Source organism: Triticum dicoccoides, chromosome 1B (genome assembly GCF_002162155.2).
Source record: "Triticum dicoccoides isolate Atlit2015 ecotype Zavitan chromosome 1B, WEW_v2.0, whole genome shotgun sequence".
Taxonomy (NCBI): domain Eukaryota; kingdom Viridiplantae; phylum Streptophyta; class Magnoliopsida; order Poales; family Poaceae; genus Triticum; species Triticum dicoccoides.
The window spans coordinates 660221244-660232717 of NC_041381.1; the positions used below are offsets into that span (position 1 = coordinate 660221244).

The 11474-nt window shown below is 47.5% G+C and overlaps 1 protein-coding gene and 1 pseudogene across 5 annotated transcripts; both read left to right on the plus strand.

Moving 5' to 3' along the window:
• The window catches only part of LOC119350828, a 10619-nt pseudogene extending 591 nt beyond the window's left edge, over window positions 1–10028 (plus strand).
• Window positions 4759–9097, plus strand: LOC119349469. 5 transcript variants are annotated; one of them, XM_037617510.1, is made up of 9 exons: window positions 4759–5131; window positions 5737–5827; window positions 6345–6834; window positions 6919–7401; window positions 7487–7660; window positions 7729–8071; window positions 8155–8400; window positions 8458–8583; window positions 8818–9097. In XM_037617510.1, exons 4-7 carry the CDS (start codon window positions 7228–7230, stop codon window positions 8292–8294), a joined length of 831 nt encoding a protein of 276 aa, XP_037473407.1. In that variant the 5' UTR covers window positions 4759–5131; window positions 5737–5827; window positions 6345–6834; window positions 6919–7227; the 3' UTR covers window positions 8295–8400; window positions 8458–8583; window positions 8818–9097. The 5 variants fall into 5 exon arrangements, with proteins under 5 accessions (XP_037473407.1, XP_037473408.1, XP_037473405.1 ...); XM_037617511.1 differs by having other exon boundaries at window positions 8477–8583; XM_037617508.1 differs by having other exon boundaries at window positions 6919–7139; window positions 7225–7401; window positions 8155–8583.
• Window positions 10029–11474: the final 1446 nt, after the last annotated feature.

An 11474-nucleotide genomic window follows, 5' to 3' on the forward strand; every position in this document is an offset into this window, starting at 1 on the left:
CCTCATCCTCCCCTCCCGCCTCAAGGGCCGCCCGCTCCCGCTCCCGTCCCTCCCGCTCCGCCTCGCCATGCTCTCCGCGGCCTCCGCCCTCCACGCCGTCTTCGCCCCGCGCGCCGCCACCTTCGCCTACCGCGCCCGCCACGCCGCCGTCCGCTACCTCCGCTCCATCCCCAACGCCACCTGGTTCTTCCGCGTCGCCGTCCCGTGCCAGCCCTTCGGCCCCCGCCACGTCCGTCGCCTTCTCGACGCCATCTCCGGCAAGGTCGACGACCCGGAGTTCCTGGGCTATCTGCGCGAGCTCTTCCTTTCCGATGCGATAGCCTTCGAGCTCGGCGGCTCCGACCTCTGCCGCGGGCTCCCTCAAGAGTCCGAGCTCACCAGCACGGTGCTCAACATATTCTTTGATCCTGTGGATAGAGAGGTGATGGCCATCCGGGAGGAGGTGCACAAGAAGAACCCTAGAGTCAAGGATGAGAGCGTTCGGCATACGCCTGTGAGAGTGTATGCGGTCCGGTATCTCGACAAGACGATGGTTGTGACGTCCGGGTCGAAGAAGCTCACACTTGAGGTCAGAGATAGGATCCTCACCGTGCTGGAGAGGGACTTGGAGGTGAAGGTTGACAGGTTTGGTAGCTCAGTCCACAGTGCAGTGTCAGAGAAGATGGAATTCCTGGGGATGGAGTTCCAAGCTGTGCCGCCGTCAGTCTTACACCCTCCCATGTCCGAGAAGGCCAAGAGGGCAAGGAAGATGTATCTGAAGAGGAAGGCAGCAGAGGCACAGGAGCTGAAGAATGCCCGGAAGACGCGGAGGAAGAAGCTTGGGTTGAAGATACTGAACCACTTGTTCAAGAAGGTGAGGCGTGGGCATGAGTTCGAGTTTGGTTTCCGAATTGAGGATGAAGTGTGCCAGGAGTTCAAGGGTTGGGCAGAGGAGACAGTGGTCGAATACTTCAAGTCACAGGAGCATCGCCGTTATTGGCACTGATTGTTCACATCCGGTGACTTCTTTTCACTGAATAGGGTTAGGGATCTGTTGCCACCAGCATTGGTGGACTCCTATGATCAATTACAGGAAACACTCGACAGGTTCTTGATGCCGAGGAGGGGCCGTGCCATGACTGAGGATGAGGAGATGCTAGCAGAGGAGGAGGACGAGAGACAGTACGAGAAGAGGATTGTTGAGGACTTGACAGAGTTGAAAATGAGGGTCAATGCACCAATAGAGCTTGTAAGAAAGGCGGTAAAGTTGGCCGGGTTCACAAATTCCATGGGTCGGCCGCCACGGCCGATAAAGCTACTTATCTGTCTGGATGATGCAGGTATCATCAAATGGTATGCTGGTGTGGGGAGAAGGTGGCTAGATTTCTTCTGCTGCTGTCGGAATTTCAAGATGGTCAAGATTGTTGTGAGTTATCACTTGAGGTTCTCCTGCTTCTTGACATTGGCGGAGAAGCACGAGTGCACCAAGGGCAAGCAATTAGCCATTATACAAAGGATTTGAAGGTGACAAATGAAAATGGAGTGGCAGAAGTGTACTTCCCAACAGAGAGGGAGATCAAGATGATGGGTGATAAGAATCTCTCTGATCCAAAGCCTGTGCACTACAGGAAAATCCCATTTTCCCGTGTGTTAGCCTATAAGCCGTGAGCTATTTATCGGGTACTCGGCTTACGTTCCCTCTAAACCGAGTGCCGGATAAACAACACCCGGCAAACAAAAAGCACTCGGCTTATAGTGTCTTGTAAGCCAAGTGCCCAGAAAAGCCCTCGGCTTAAATAATGCACACGGTATTTATACAAAAAAGCACTCGATTTATAGCGCACACTCGGCAAACATATTTGCCACGTGTCTACAATGAAGGGTCGTTGACGGCGTCGTCATGGAGGAGCCTATAAACCGTGCGCCCCGGCATGACTCTCGGCTTATACGCCTTATAAGCCGAGTGCTTTCTTCAAGCACACGGCTTACATGTCTTATAAGCTGAGTGCTTCCTGCACAAACTCGGCTTATCCTTTGCAAATTTTTTGCAAGAACATAAGTTTTAAAATGCTTTTGATTGCATATATATTTACCATTTAAATATTATTCCTTTCTTCTCTTTCGCACCCATTCTGTCCCGACAGTTTTAATAACCCTTATTTTCCATGCCCTCAATTTTCTCATCTCTATCCATTTACCCTTGAATATTATTTCGGCATGTTACCATGGTCTACCGTAACACAAACCACGAGGAGTTCACCCAGGGCAAACCCCTCTCGAGTCCAGTCAAAGGCGTAGATCACGCAGGCCTTGTAGATCGGTTCATCTCCGAAAACCGTGCGAGGCAGCATCAGAAGAGCACACCCACCAGCATGCGTCCCAAATATATGTATGAAAGTGTGGTGTGATGTATACATACGCAATACAACACTTTGATGTGAAACTTGCCTCACAAACAAGACAGTACCGCATAAAGGTTCTGCACCTATAGAGGTGTTCCACTTAGTACTAGCGGTGAGGAATCTGGAGAAGGTATGTGCACAAACTTGGTGTGGCATGTCACCATGACCTACCATAACGCAAACCAAGTAGAGTTCACCCCGGTCAAAAACCTCTCGAGTCCGGTCAAAGGCGTAGATCGCGCGGGCCTTGTGGATTGACTCATCTCTGAAAACCATGCGAGGGAAGGTCGTAAGAGCACACCCACCTGTAGGTGGTCCAAATATATGCATGAAATGGTGGTGTGATGCTTAAACATCCAACACTCAACTTTGGTGTGGCATTTGCCACACAAACACGACAATATTGTAGGAAGGATATGCACCTAGAGTGTTACCATGGTCTCTCATAACACAAACCACGAGGAGTTCACCCCAGTCAAACCCCTCTCAAGTCCAGTCAAAGGCGTAGATCGTGCAAGCCTTGCAGATCGGTCCATCTCCGGAAACCGTGCGAGGGAGGGTTGGAACAACACCCCCCCTGCACGTGGTTCAAATATATGTATTAAAGGATGGTTTGATGTTTAAATATCCAATACACAACTTTCATGCAACACTTGCCACACAAAACACGACAACCCCACATGAAGGTTATCCACCTACAATGTTGATGCCACACTTGGCACCGCCGGGAGGGAATCTTGTGAAGTCGTGCGCTCAAAATTATTCTGGCATGTCACCGTGGTCTACCGTAACACAAATCAAGAGGGGTTCACCCCGGTCAAACCCCTCTTGACCCCGGTCAAAGGCGTAGATCGCACAGGCCTTATGAATCGGCTCATCTCCGAAAGCCATGTGAGGAAGGGTCAGAAGAGCACACCCACTAGCATGTGGCCCAAATATATTTATAAAAGGGTGGTGTGATGTCTAAATACCCAATACAACACTTTGATGCGACACTTGCCTCACAAACACGACATTTCACTGAAAGGGTCTGCACCAACAAAGGTGCTGCAGTTAATATCGCCCGTGGGGAATCTTGAGAAGGTATGTGCACAAACTTGGTCTGGCATGTCAACATGACCTACCGTAGCACAACCCAAGTAGAGTTCACCCCTTTCAAACCCCTCTCGAGTCCGATCAAAGTTGTAGATCGTGCGGGCATTGTGGATCAACTCATCTCCAAAAACCATGCGAGGGAAGGTCGAAAGAGCACACCCACCTGCATGTGGTCCAGATATATGCATGAAAGAGTGGTGTGATGCTTAAACATCCAGTACTAAACTTTTGTGCGGCATTTTCCACACAAACACGATAATCTTGTGGGAAGGATATGCACCTACAGTCTTGGTGTCTCTCTTAGCGCCGGCGGGAGGGAATCTTGTGAAAGCATGTGCTCATACTTGTTCCAGCATGTCACCATGGTCTACCATAACACAAACCATGAGGAGTTCACCCCGGTCAAACCCCTCTCGAGTCCGGTCAAAGGTGTAGATCGCACAGGCCTTGCGTATCGGCTCATCTCCGAAAACCGTGCGAGTGAGGGTTGGAAGAGCACACCCATCTCCATGTGGTCCAACTATATGTATTAAAGGACGGTGTGATGTTTAAATATGCAATACACAGCTTTGGTGCGACAGTTGCCACACAAACACGATAGTCCTGTGGGAAGGTTATGCACCTACAGTGTGGATGCCGCACTTGGCACCGCCGGCAGGGAATCTTGTGAAGTTGTGTGCTCAAAATTATTCCGGCATGTCACCATGGCCTACCATAACACAAACCAAGAGGAGTTCACCCCGGTGAAACCCTTCTCGACTCCGGTCAAAGGCGTAGATCGCGCGAGCCCTACGGATTGGCTCATATCTGAAAACCGTGTGAGGGAGGGTCGAAAGAACACATGAGAGAAATGTAGATCGCGGCGAGGGAGGGGCGGCGTCGCTGCGGCATGGCCAGATAAGTGTGGTAGTGGAGGGGAGTGGTGGTGCCCGATAGGGTTTGTCTGCTGACAAAACGGAGATCGACCGGTTTGACCGGCTTTTAGAAAAGCCGACCGGTCCAACCGGTTAAAAAAAGAAAATACCAAAAAAATATGAAAGAAAAAAAGTAAAGTAAAATAAAGAAAATAGTTGTAATGAAATAAGAATGTAAACCGTGTAACACTACTTGACACTCGGCTTACATTTTCACGAAGGCGCGGGACTTAGCAAAAATCACGCGTGAAGCTGAAATCCTCTCCCCGCGCCGGCTGAAATCCCCCCAAATCCACAAGCTCACTCTGTTTCCCCCCATTCCCCGCGCCGCCGAAATCCTCTGTGCCCGCCCCGCCGTCTTCGCCCACCCACCCACCGGCCGCCGTGCCGCCCCTCCTCCGACGCCGTTCCTCTCCTCCAGATCTCCCCCGCCCCCACCCCACACATCGCGCTTTTCCTCTCCCGAGCATGCCCGGCCGCCGCCGCCGCCCCCCGTCCCCCGTTCGCTAGGGTTGAGGTCGCTGGGCCTCCTCCGGCGGCAAGGTGCTCGGCGAGGATGAGAAGAACGCCGGGAACGTCTCCGCCCGGCCCGAGGTCACCGACACCGGCGCCTCGAGCACCTTCTCCTCAGGCGTCGCCGCCCCGTTCCTCTTAGACTCCGACGCTGCCGGCCACCTGCACCGTCGTCCTCTTCAACTCTTCTGCTTCGTCGACGGTCGCCACCACGCATCGAGGCCCAAGGTAGCGCCCCTCAACTCCTATCCCTCATCTGTGTTCGTGTTGTGCTGGGTCTCAAACGTATCTGAACAAAGCTACCAAGCGAGGCCTGATACGACTGAAGAAATAAAAAGTGTGCAATGTTGTACCAACCGAAAATAAAAACTGTACAAGGCTTTATAGCATTACCATGGTCAAGTAGCTACCCGACCAACAGATATGATCACTGTTGTATATGTTCTAATACAAATATGCGTAGTTTGACACTGTCAAAGTAGTATTTTGATTCACTGTCTCGCATAATCAATTTTTTGCGAGTTTCAGAAATTTGTAAAAATTCAGAAGTAAATTAAATTCTGCCAATTTGCGCCGTGATAGATACAATAACAGAGTACTTTTTAGTTAATAAAAGCTTTCACTCATGGCAGCAAGAAAAACTTGCATTCAGAGTAAAAGCTTTTAATGAGTACATATATATATAACAGGTCGCAGACTTTTGATGAGTCAAAGCTTGAATTCAGAGTAGTCTGCAATTTCTTATTTGCAACCTGTTATTTCTGAGTAGTACATATATATATAACAGGGCAGCAAGATTTGAGCTGACTCGATGTTCTTGTCAACTTGGTCAGTTTGGAGGAAGAAGACTCCCAGGGACACCTCCAACTAAATTGCTCATGGCCAATTATCCTCAGCCCACATAGCACCTAGCACCGACGTGAGGTGAGGATCTCTGTCTTCCAGGATATTAAGTAAACTTTCTGGATCTCTGTCTTTCGTATTTGGATATAACCAAGAAGCTGGATATTAAGTAAACCAAGACATATTTTTGTCTTCCAAGATGTGTTCTTTTGACATATAACCAGGAAATTAGGTAAACTTCCTGGAAGGCACCTGCAATATACTCCTTAGTATCCAAGATGTAAGACAACTCTATGTTCTATGAACTTGTGCTTCTTGCCAAGAAGTTCTCGCCCTATGATTGTGAACTTTTGCATATGATTTTTTTTATAGCATACGAACTTTTAAACATGAACTTCTGAAGTGCTCTGCTTTTGCATATGAACTTTTAAACATACCCTTCTCAACTGCTTTAGTTTTGCATATGAAGTTTTGAAATTGAACTTTTGAACTGCTCTACTTCTGCATATGATCTGTTAAATGTGCCTTTTTGAACTGATTTTGTTTTGGATATGAAGTTTTCAACATGAACTAATCGCATTATTGTTTCTTGGAGCAGGTGTTAAGAAGATGCCAGGCAACAAAAAGAACAACAAAGTTGTGAGACTTGGCAATGTGATTGAAAGGTTAGGCAAGTTGACGGGGGTCATAAAGAGGGGCACCGGTGCGACACGTTCCACACAGGTAGGCAGGGCCAAACCCGCACAACGAGCCACGGTGGATGGTACCCGGGGTAGACGAAATGGTCGTACCCTTGTGTCCCGTGTTGCTAGCCCTATCCCCTCTGCCCATTCTGAGGAGGAGTCGGAGGAGGAGAGGGGGGAGGAGCTAGTTATGGAGGAGAGGGAAGAGGAGGCAGAGGAGGATGGGGAGGAGGAGCTAGTTGTGCAGGAGGAGTTGGAGGAGGGAGAGTATGAGGTGGGGGAATCGGCAAAGGACATGGAATGGCCGGTTCCTAAGGAGACCAAAATCTGGTTGCGTGGGGTGGCCACGCTCCCTTCGCGACCATATCCACATAAGGGGATCATTGTTAAACCAGTTGGTGTGAGGTAAGTGCTTCTGTGGACCCTTAACTACGTCCTTACATTCAAGTTTTTTGCAGATACTAACTTACTTGCCTTTCCATTGTGCAGGGCCTTGGTGGTTATTCCAGAAGGCACAATCCTGCCACGATAGCCAAGCACCATCATTAGATGTCTTTGTAGGCATTATTACCCCGGCCTGGTTCCCATAGGAGACGGTGAGGAGGAGCCATCTTGGTCTTGGGAGCATTGGAAACGCGCTCCAGATACGAAAGACAAGTGGGACAGGGAGTACCGCAGTGCTGCTGAGCGGGTGGTCAACGATTTTTTGGGTAAAATTCTTTGTCAATTTTCTTAGTTATTTCTTTGCCAATATTCAAAATCATTGCATTGATAACTGTCTTTACTTGCGTTGAGGGTATGGAGGATGAAAATAATGAGGTCGTGGAGGAGATTGCCAAGAAGATTGTCCAAGACATGCCTTACGAGGCTCGCGTCAATGTTGTGGTAAAGTATTTCGCGCATGAACGCAAGATCCTTCTTAAAAAGCCGCTAGCCCGGAGAGTGCATCTCACCCGTTCCATGTACATGAAGGTAGTTTCCATTTAATTACTTGGGATTGCCTCGATTAAAACAACTTAGTTTCATTCCTAAGTTGGATGTATTTGACATACTTCAGGCGGTTCCCCTGTGGTGCAACAACAAGATTCCTTGCTACCAGCAAATCATATCTAGGTGGATAAACCCAGAGTGGAGGGCCACACGCAGAGCAGCTTCGGAGCGACGTGCCTTGATGGGTGGTCCGGTACACCTTCAAGGCAACCTCAACCTCCATGCTTACGTGCAGAAGAAGGTAATAATATATTTGGCTTATGAACTTCTCAACTTGTGCCCTTATGGATATTATTGCTTCTATTGCAGAATAGGGAGAGAGGTGAGGGTGAAGAGCCGCTCAATACCTTCACGGGATTATGTCTCTCCCGCAAGTCAAAGAAACTGGAAGGGGGGTGGGTCAACCCAAGGGCTGGGTTGAGGATTGATGCATACAGTGGGAAGTTCAAGGAGTGCAACGGGCCCAACTCTGATCCAGCCTCACAGGACATTGATGTTACGGTTTCCCTCAAGTCGGGACAAGGCAAGAAGCGTGGGTGGTTATATGTTGGTGACGGTTCCATCCGTAAGAAGGACATTCCAGAACTTGCCCACCTCCGTGCTACCACGTCGAGCTCACGTCCTGCTATTGAGCGCCGCCCATCAATTCCATGTATGTTTTGCTTCATTGATCTCCCTTCGGGTTTCTTCTTTGCATTGCAATGATGGTAAACTTGTTGTGATGGCATATTGCAGGCTCGCCTAGAGGAAGAAAGCAGGTTGCGGCAGGAAGAAACCAGGTTGCGGCTGGAGGCTCAGGCCAATGCCCTACTTCAACAGGAGCAAGCCATGAAAATGCAGCAAGCCCTGTTTCAGCAGCAGGAATTCATGGTTAAACAGCAGGCGGCCCTGCAGGAGACGTTCGCTCGGTTCAGTACTAATATGCAGGGTTCTACTTTGCCGGATCTTCCGCCTGTTCCACCGCTTCCTACTTTTAGCTTTGTAAGTCTTCAACTTTTCAATCATGCATCTCACCATCTTACCGTCTCATGCTTGAAGTGTCCTCGATCGGGAGAAGGCTCCAATAACTTTGTGGTAGGTGGATCTACACCTGCCCAAGCAAGCCCAGTGACACCCACTGGGGCTCATGGTGCTTCAACCTCCACACCACAATGATCACTCGAGGTAGTTGTCTATGCTTGTGCACTATTGATGCTTGTGTCTTGTCGTTGGTTGTGCCTCTCAACTTGTAACTTGTGTATTGTTGATGGTAGAGCCCTCAAATGTTGATCCTTATATTATTCATACTTCTTAGCTTCAGTTTGAAATTTATATGTTGATGCTTGTTAAATCTTGTGCCTTATTGATCTGCAATTTAACTTTGGAAATTCTTACTTGGCTTCAATTTGAAACTTATAGGTTTGCATCGTGGATGCCATGGATGGTGGGCATACATGCTGTGGTGGAAGCTGATTGCATCTTTTAGGTTGAACTCATGCTAGGTGTGAACTTGGAACTAATGATTCCATTTGTGGACTCTTGTTGCATCTGTAGGTGAACCCTTGTTGAATATGCACGCTTGTGGACTTTGAACTCATGGCCCTTTTGTTTGTGAACTCTTGTTGCATATGTACACATGTTTTTGTGAACCTTCTTTGAATATGTATGCATTTGTGGACTACTCATGGTTGGTTTGTTATGGTTGTCAACTTGTAGTATATTGTTGCTGTGAACTTTGCTGTATATATATTGTTGGTGCTCCCAGAAGCCATTTGTAGCATATAGTTGCATACGTACACAAATAAAATGCTACGAGTGCTATAAGCCGTGTGTCCCAGCGGCAAGCACCCGGTTTATAAGGCATGTATATGCCCCCAATGGGTTGTAAGCCGTGTGTCCCAGGGCCTGGCATCCGGCTTATAAGCCATTATGCCATGACCCTGCTGGGCTGTAAGCTGTGTGTCCAAGGACGCGGCACCCGGCTTATAAGCCATTATCCGACGACCCCGCTAAATATAAGCCGTGTTGGGGGCCCTCGGTTTACATTTATACCGTGTGCTTGCCTCAGCCCTCGGTTTACATATAAACCGTGCGGCTCGCCTCGGCCCTCGGTTTACATGTAAACCGTGTGCTCGCTGGCACCCGGCTTATATAAACCGAGTGTTTTCCCCGTGGCTCTCGGCTTACCCTTGATAAGCTGTTCCTTAGTAAGCCGTGTCTTGTAAGCCGTGAAAAACACTCGGCTTATATATAAACCGAGTGCAAACCGGCATAAGCCTAGTGTTTTGGGCGCTCGGCTTATAAGTTTTTTCCTGTTGTGGTGGATGGAGCCTTGACAATGATCTTGGTCAGATTGGCAGTCGATGACACCTCCCTTCCGTGCCTGGCACATTTTTGTGCTGGAACAGAAACTGCCCTTTACCGAATACGTCTTCTGCAGAATCGCCTAAATGTAGACCCTTTGAATGAAAAAAAGTGGGTCCAAGGACTAAGTGCCATTCATGAGAGTCTGAACAAGAAATGCCTCCCACTGTGCTCCATGCATGCAAGCGATCTACTTCTTGGCAAGATTACTCTCCAAGATATTGATTGTACTCAGTTTGTTGATGTGATGTGAAATGAAGAAAAACAACCTCCATGTTACCTCGTTCAAAACACACAGCTCACATAAAGATGCAACAATACTGCAGTGCTTGCCAAATGTATTTAGTGTTGATTGCATTTGGTGGAGTTAGATCAGCATTGTACATATCCTGGATATCCATGCTGTCATTGGGCAGAACAAATATGGATTAATATTTTTTCCAGAGGTATGTGTTCCTCATTCATGACTGTCCTGATTGGGAAGTGCTACATGTCACAACATCATTAGCTGAATCTTTGATTCTGTTGTCTATTTTCTGTTCAGGGATGATGTGGCATGCTAGTTACCACTGCATGTGCAAACTAACTTCATATCAATGTTACTCAGGTATTTCTCTCTTTCAACAGCTCGGTTCAAATCAGATGCTAATTGTTTTCAACTCACTGTACATTTTTTGTATAGTTACGTTTGTTTTGAGCATAAGTACACAGCAATACAACTAGGATGCGACCAGGTGATGCTAGAAACTGATTCAATCTCATTGGAGCAAGCCGTCAATTCTGAAGCCTATGATTATCTGCTCTAGGTGCTGCGTTTAGGGAAATAAAGTTTCGGCTTAGATGCATCTGGGGTATGTATAAAACACTGTCCAAGATCTTGTAATCAAGCAGCGCACACATTAGCTGCGTATGGTAGGGGCTTAAGTATTGGGTCTTGTGTAATATGGCTTGGTCAATTCCCAAACTTTGTATCAGATGCTGTAGCAGGTGACTTGCCCAGCAACACCATGTAATGGAATGCAACTGTGTTCCTTTCAAAAAAAAAAAAAAATTCACCCTACGAAATATTTGGCTAGCTAAAATTTCGGCCAAGGTTTTGCTCGCCTTTGATTTGGCCAATGTTGACAAGAAAATGGAGTAGAGTCAGGCAAGTTGGTATGGGTGTGCCAATTTTTGTTTCTGGCCATGACCAAAAAATTGGTAGGGCTGGTTGTGGATACCAACCAAACATACCAATATACCTTCCTAGAGGTAGCGGAACATATGCCACCTGAGAAAGATTTATTAGTTATCATATCTGTTATTATGAAGTATACCATATGCTTCCCATGTCTGTGATTACATTAAATAAATTCAGGGAATAGATTCTGCAATAGTTACCTTTGTGTTGTGGTAAGCGCGAATATATCTAGCATACTTTTGCTCTTATGGAGAAAAAGCTTTGGATTAGTGAGAATATGAGCGGACCACATTTCTAGTCATACTTGAAAGCTCTCAAGCTGGAGAATGATTACCTAATTGCGTGTTTTTGGTGAGGACAGGAGAGAGGACTGCAGCCACTTCCCTTGCTAGCGATGGTTGATTCACTAAAATTTCAGGCAGTTCTGGTAAATCAATCAACTTGTCTGAGACTGAAATATTTGTGAAATCTTGCTTGATTATCTCAATCCAAAAAACCCTAGTTATCACAGGTTTTGCCTTTATCAAGAAAA

Excerpts from the sequence above, each read along its gene's own strand:
- LOC119349469 (XM_037617509.1), top strand. The coding sequence starts at position 7,228 with ATGGAGGATGAAAATAATGAGGTCGTGGAGGAGATTGCCAAGAAGATT. Across the intron at positions 7,402-7,486 it reads CCCGTTCCATGTACATGAAG|GCGGTTCCCCTGTGGTGCAA; the intron begins GTAGTTTCCATT and ends GACATACTTCAG. Across the intron at positions 7,661-7,728 it reads ATGCTTACGTGCAGAAGAAG|AATAGGGAGAGAGGTGAGGG; the intron begins GTAATAATATAT and ends CTTCTATTGCAG.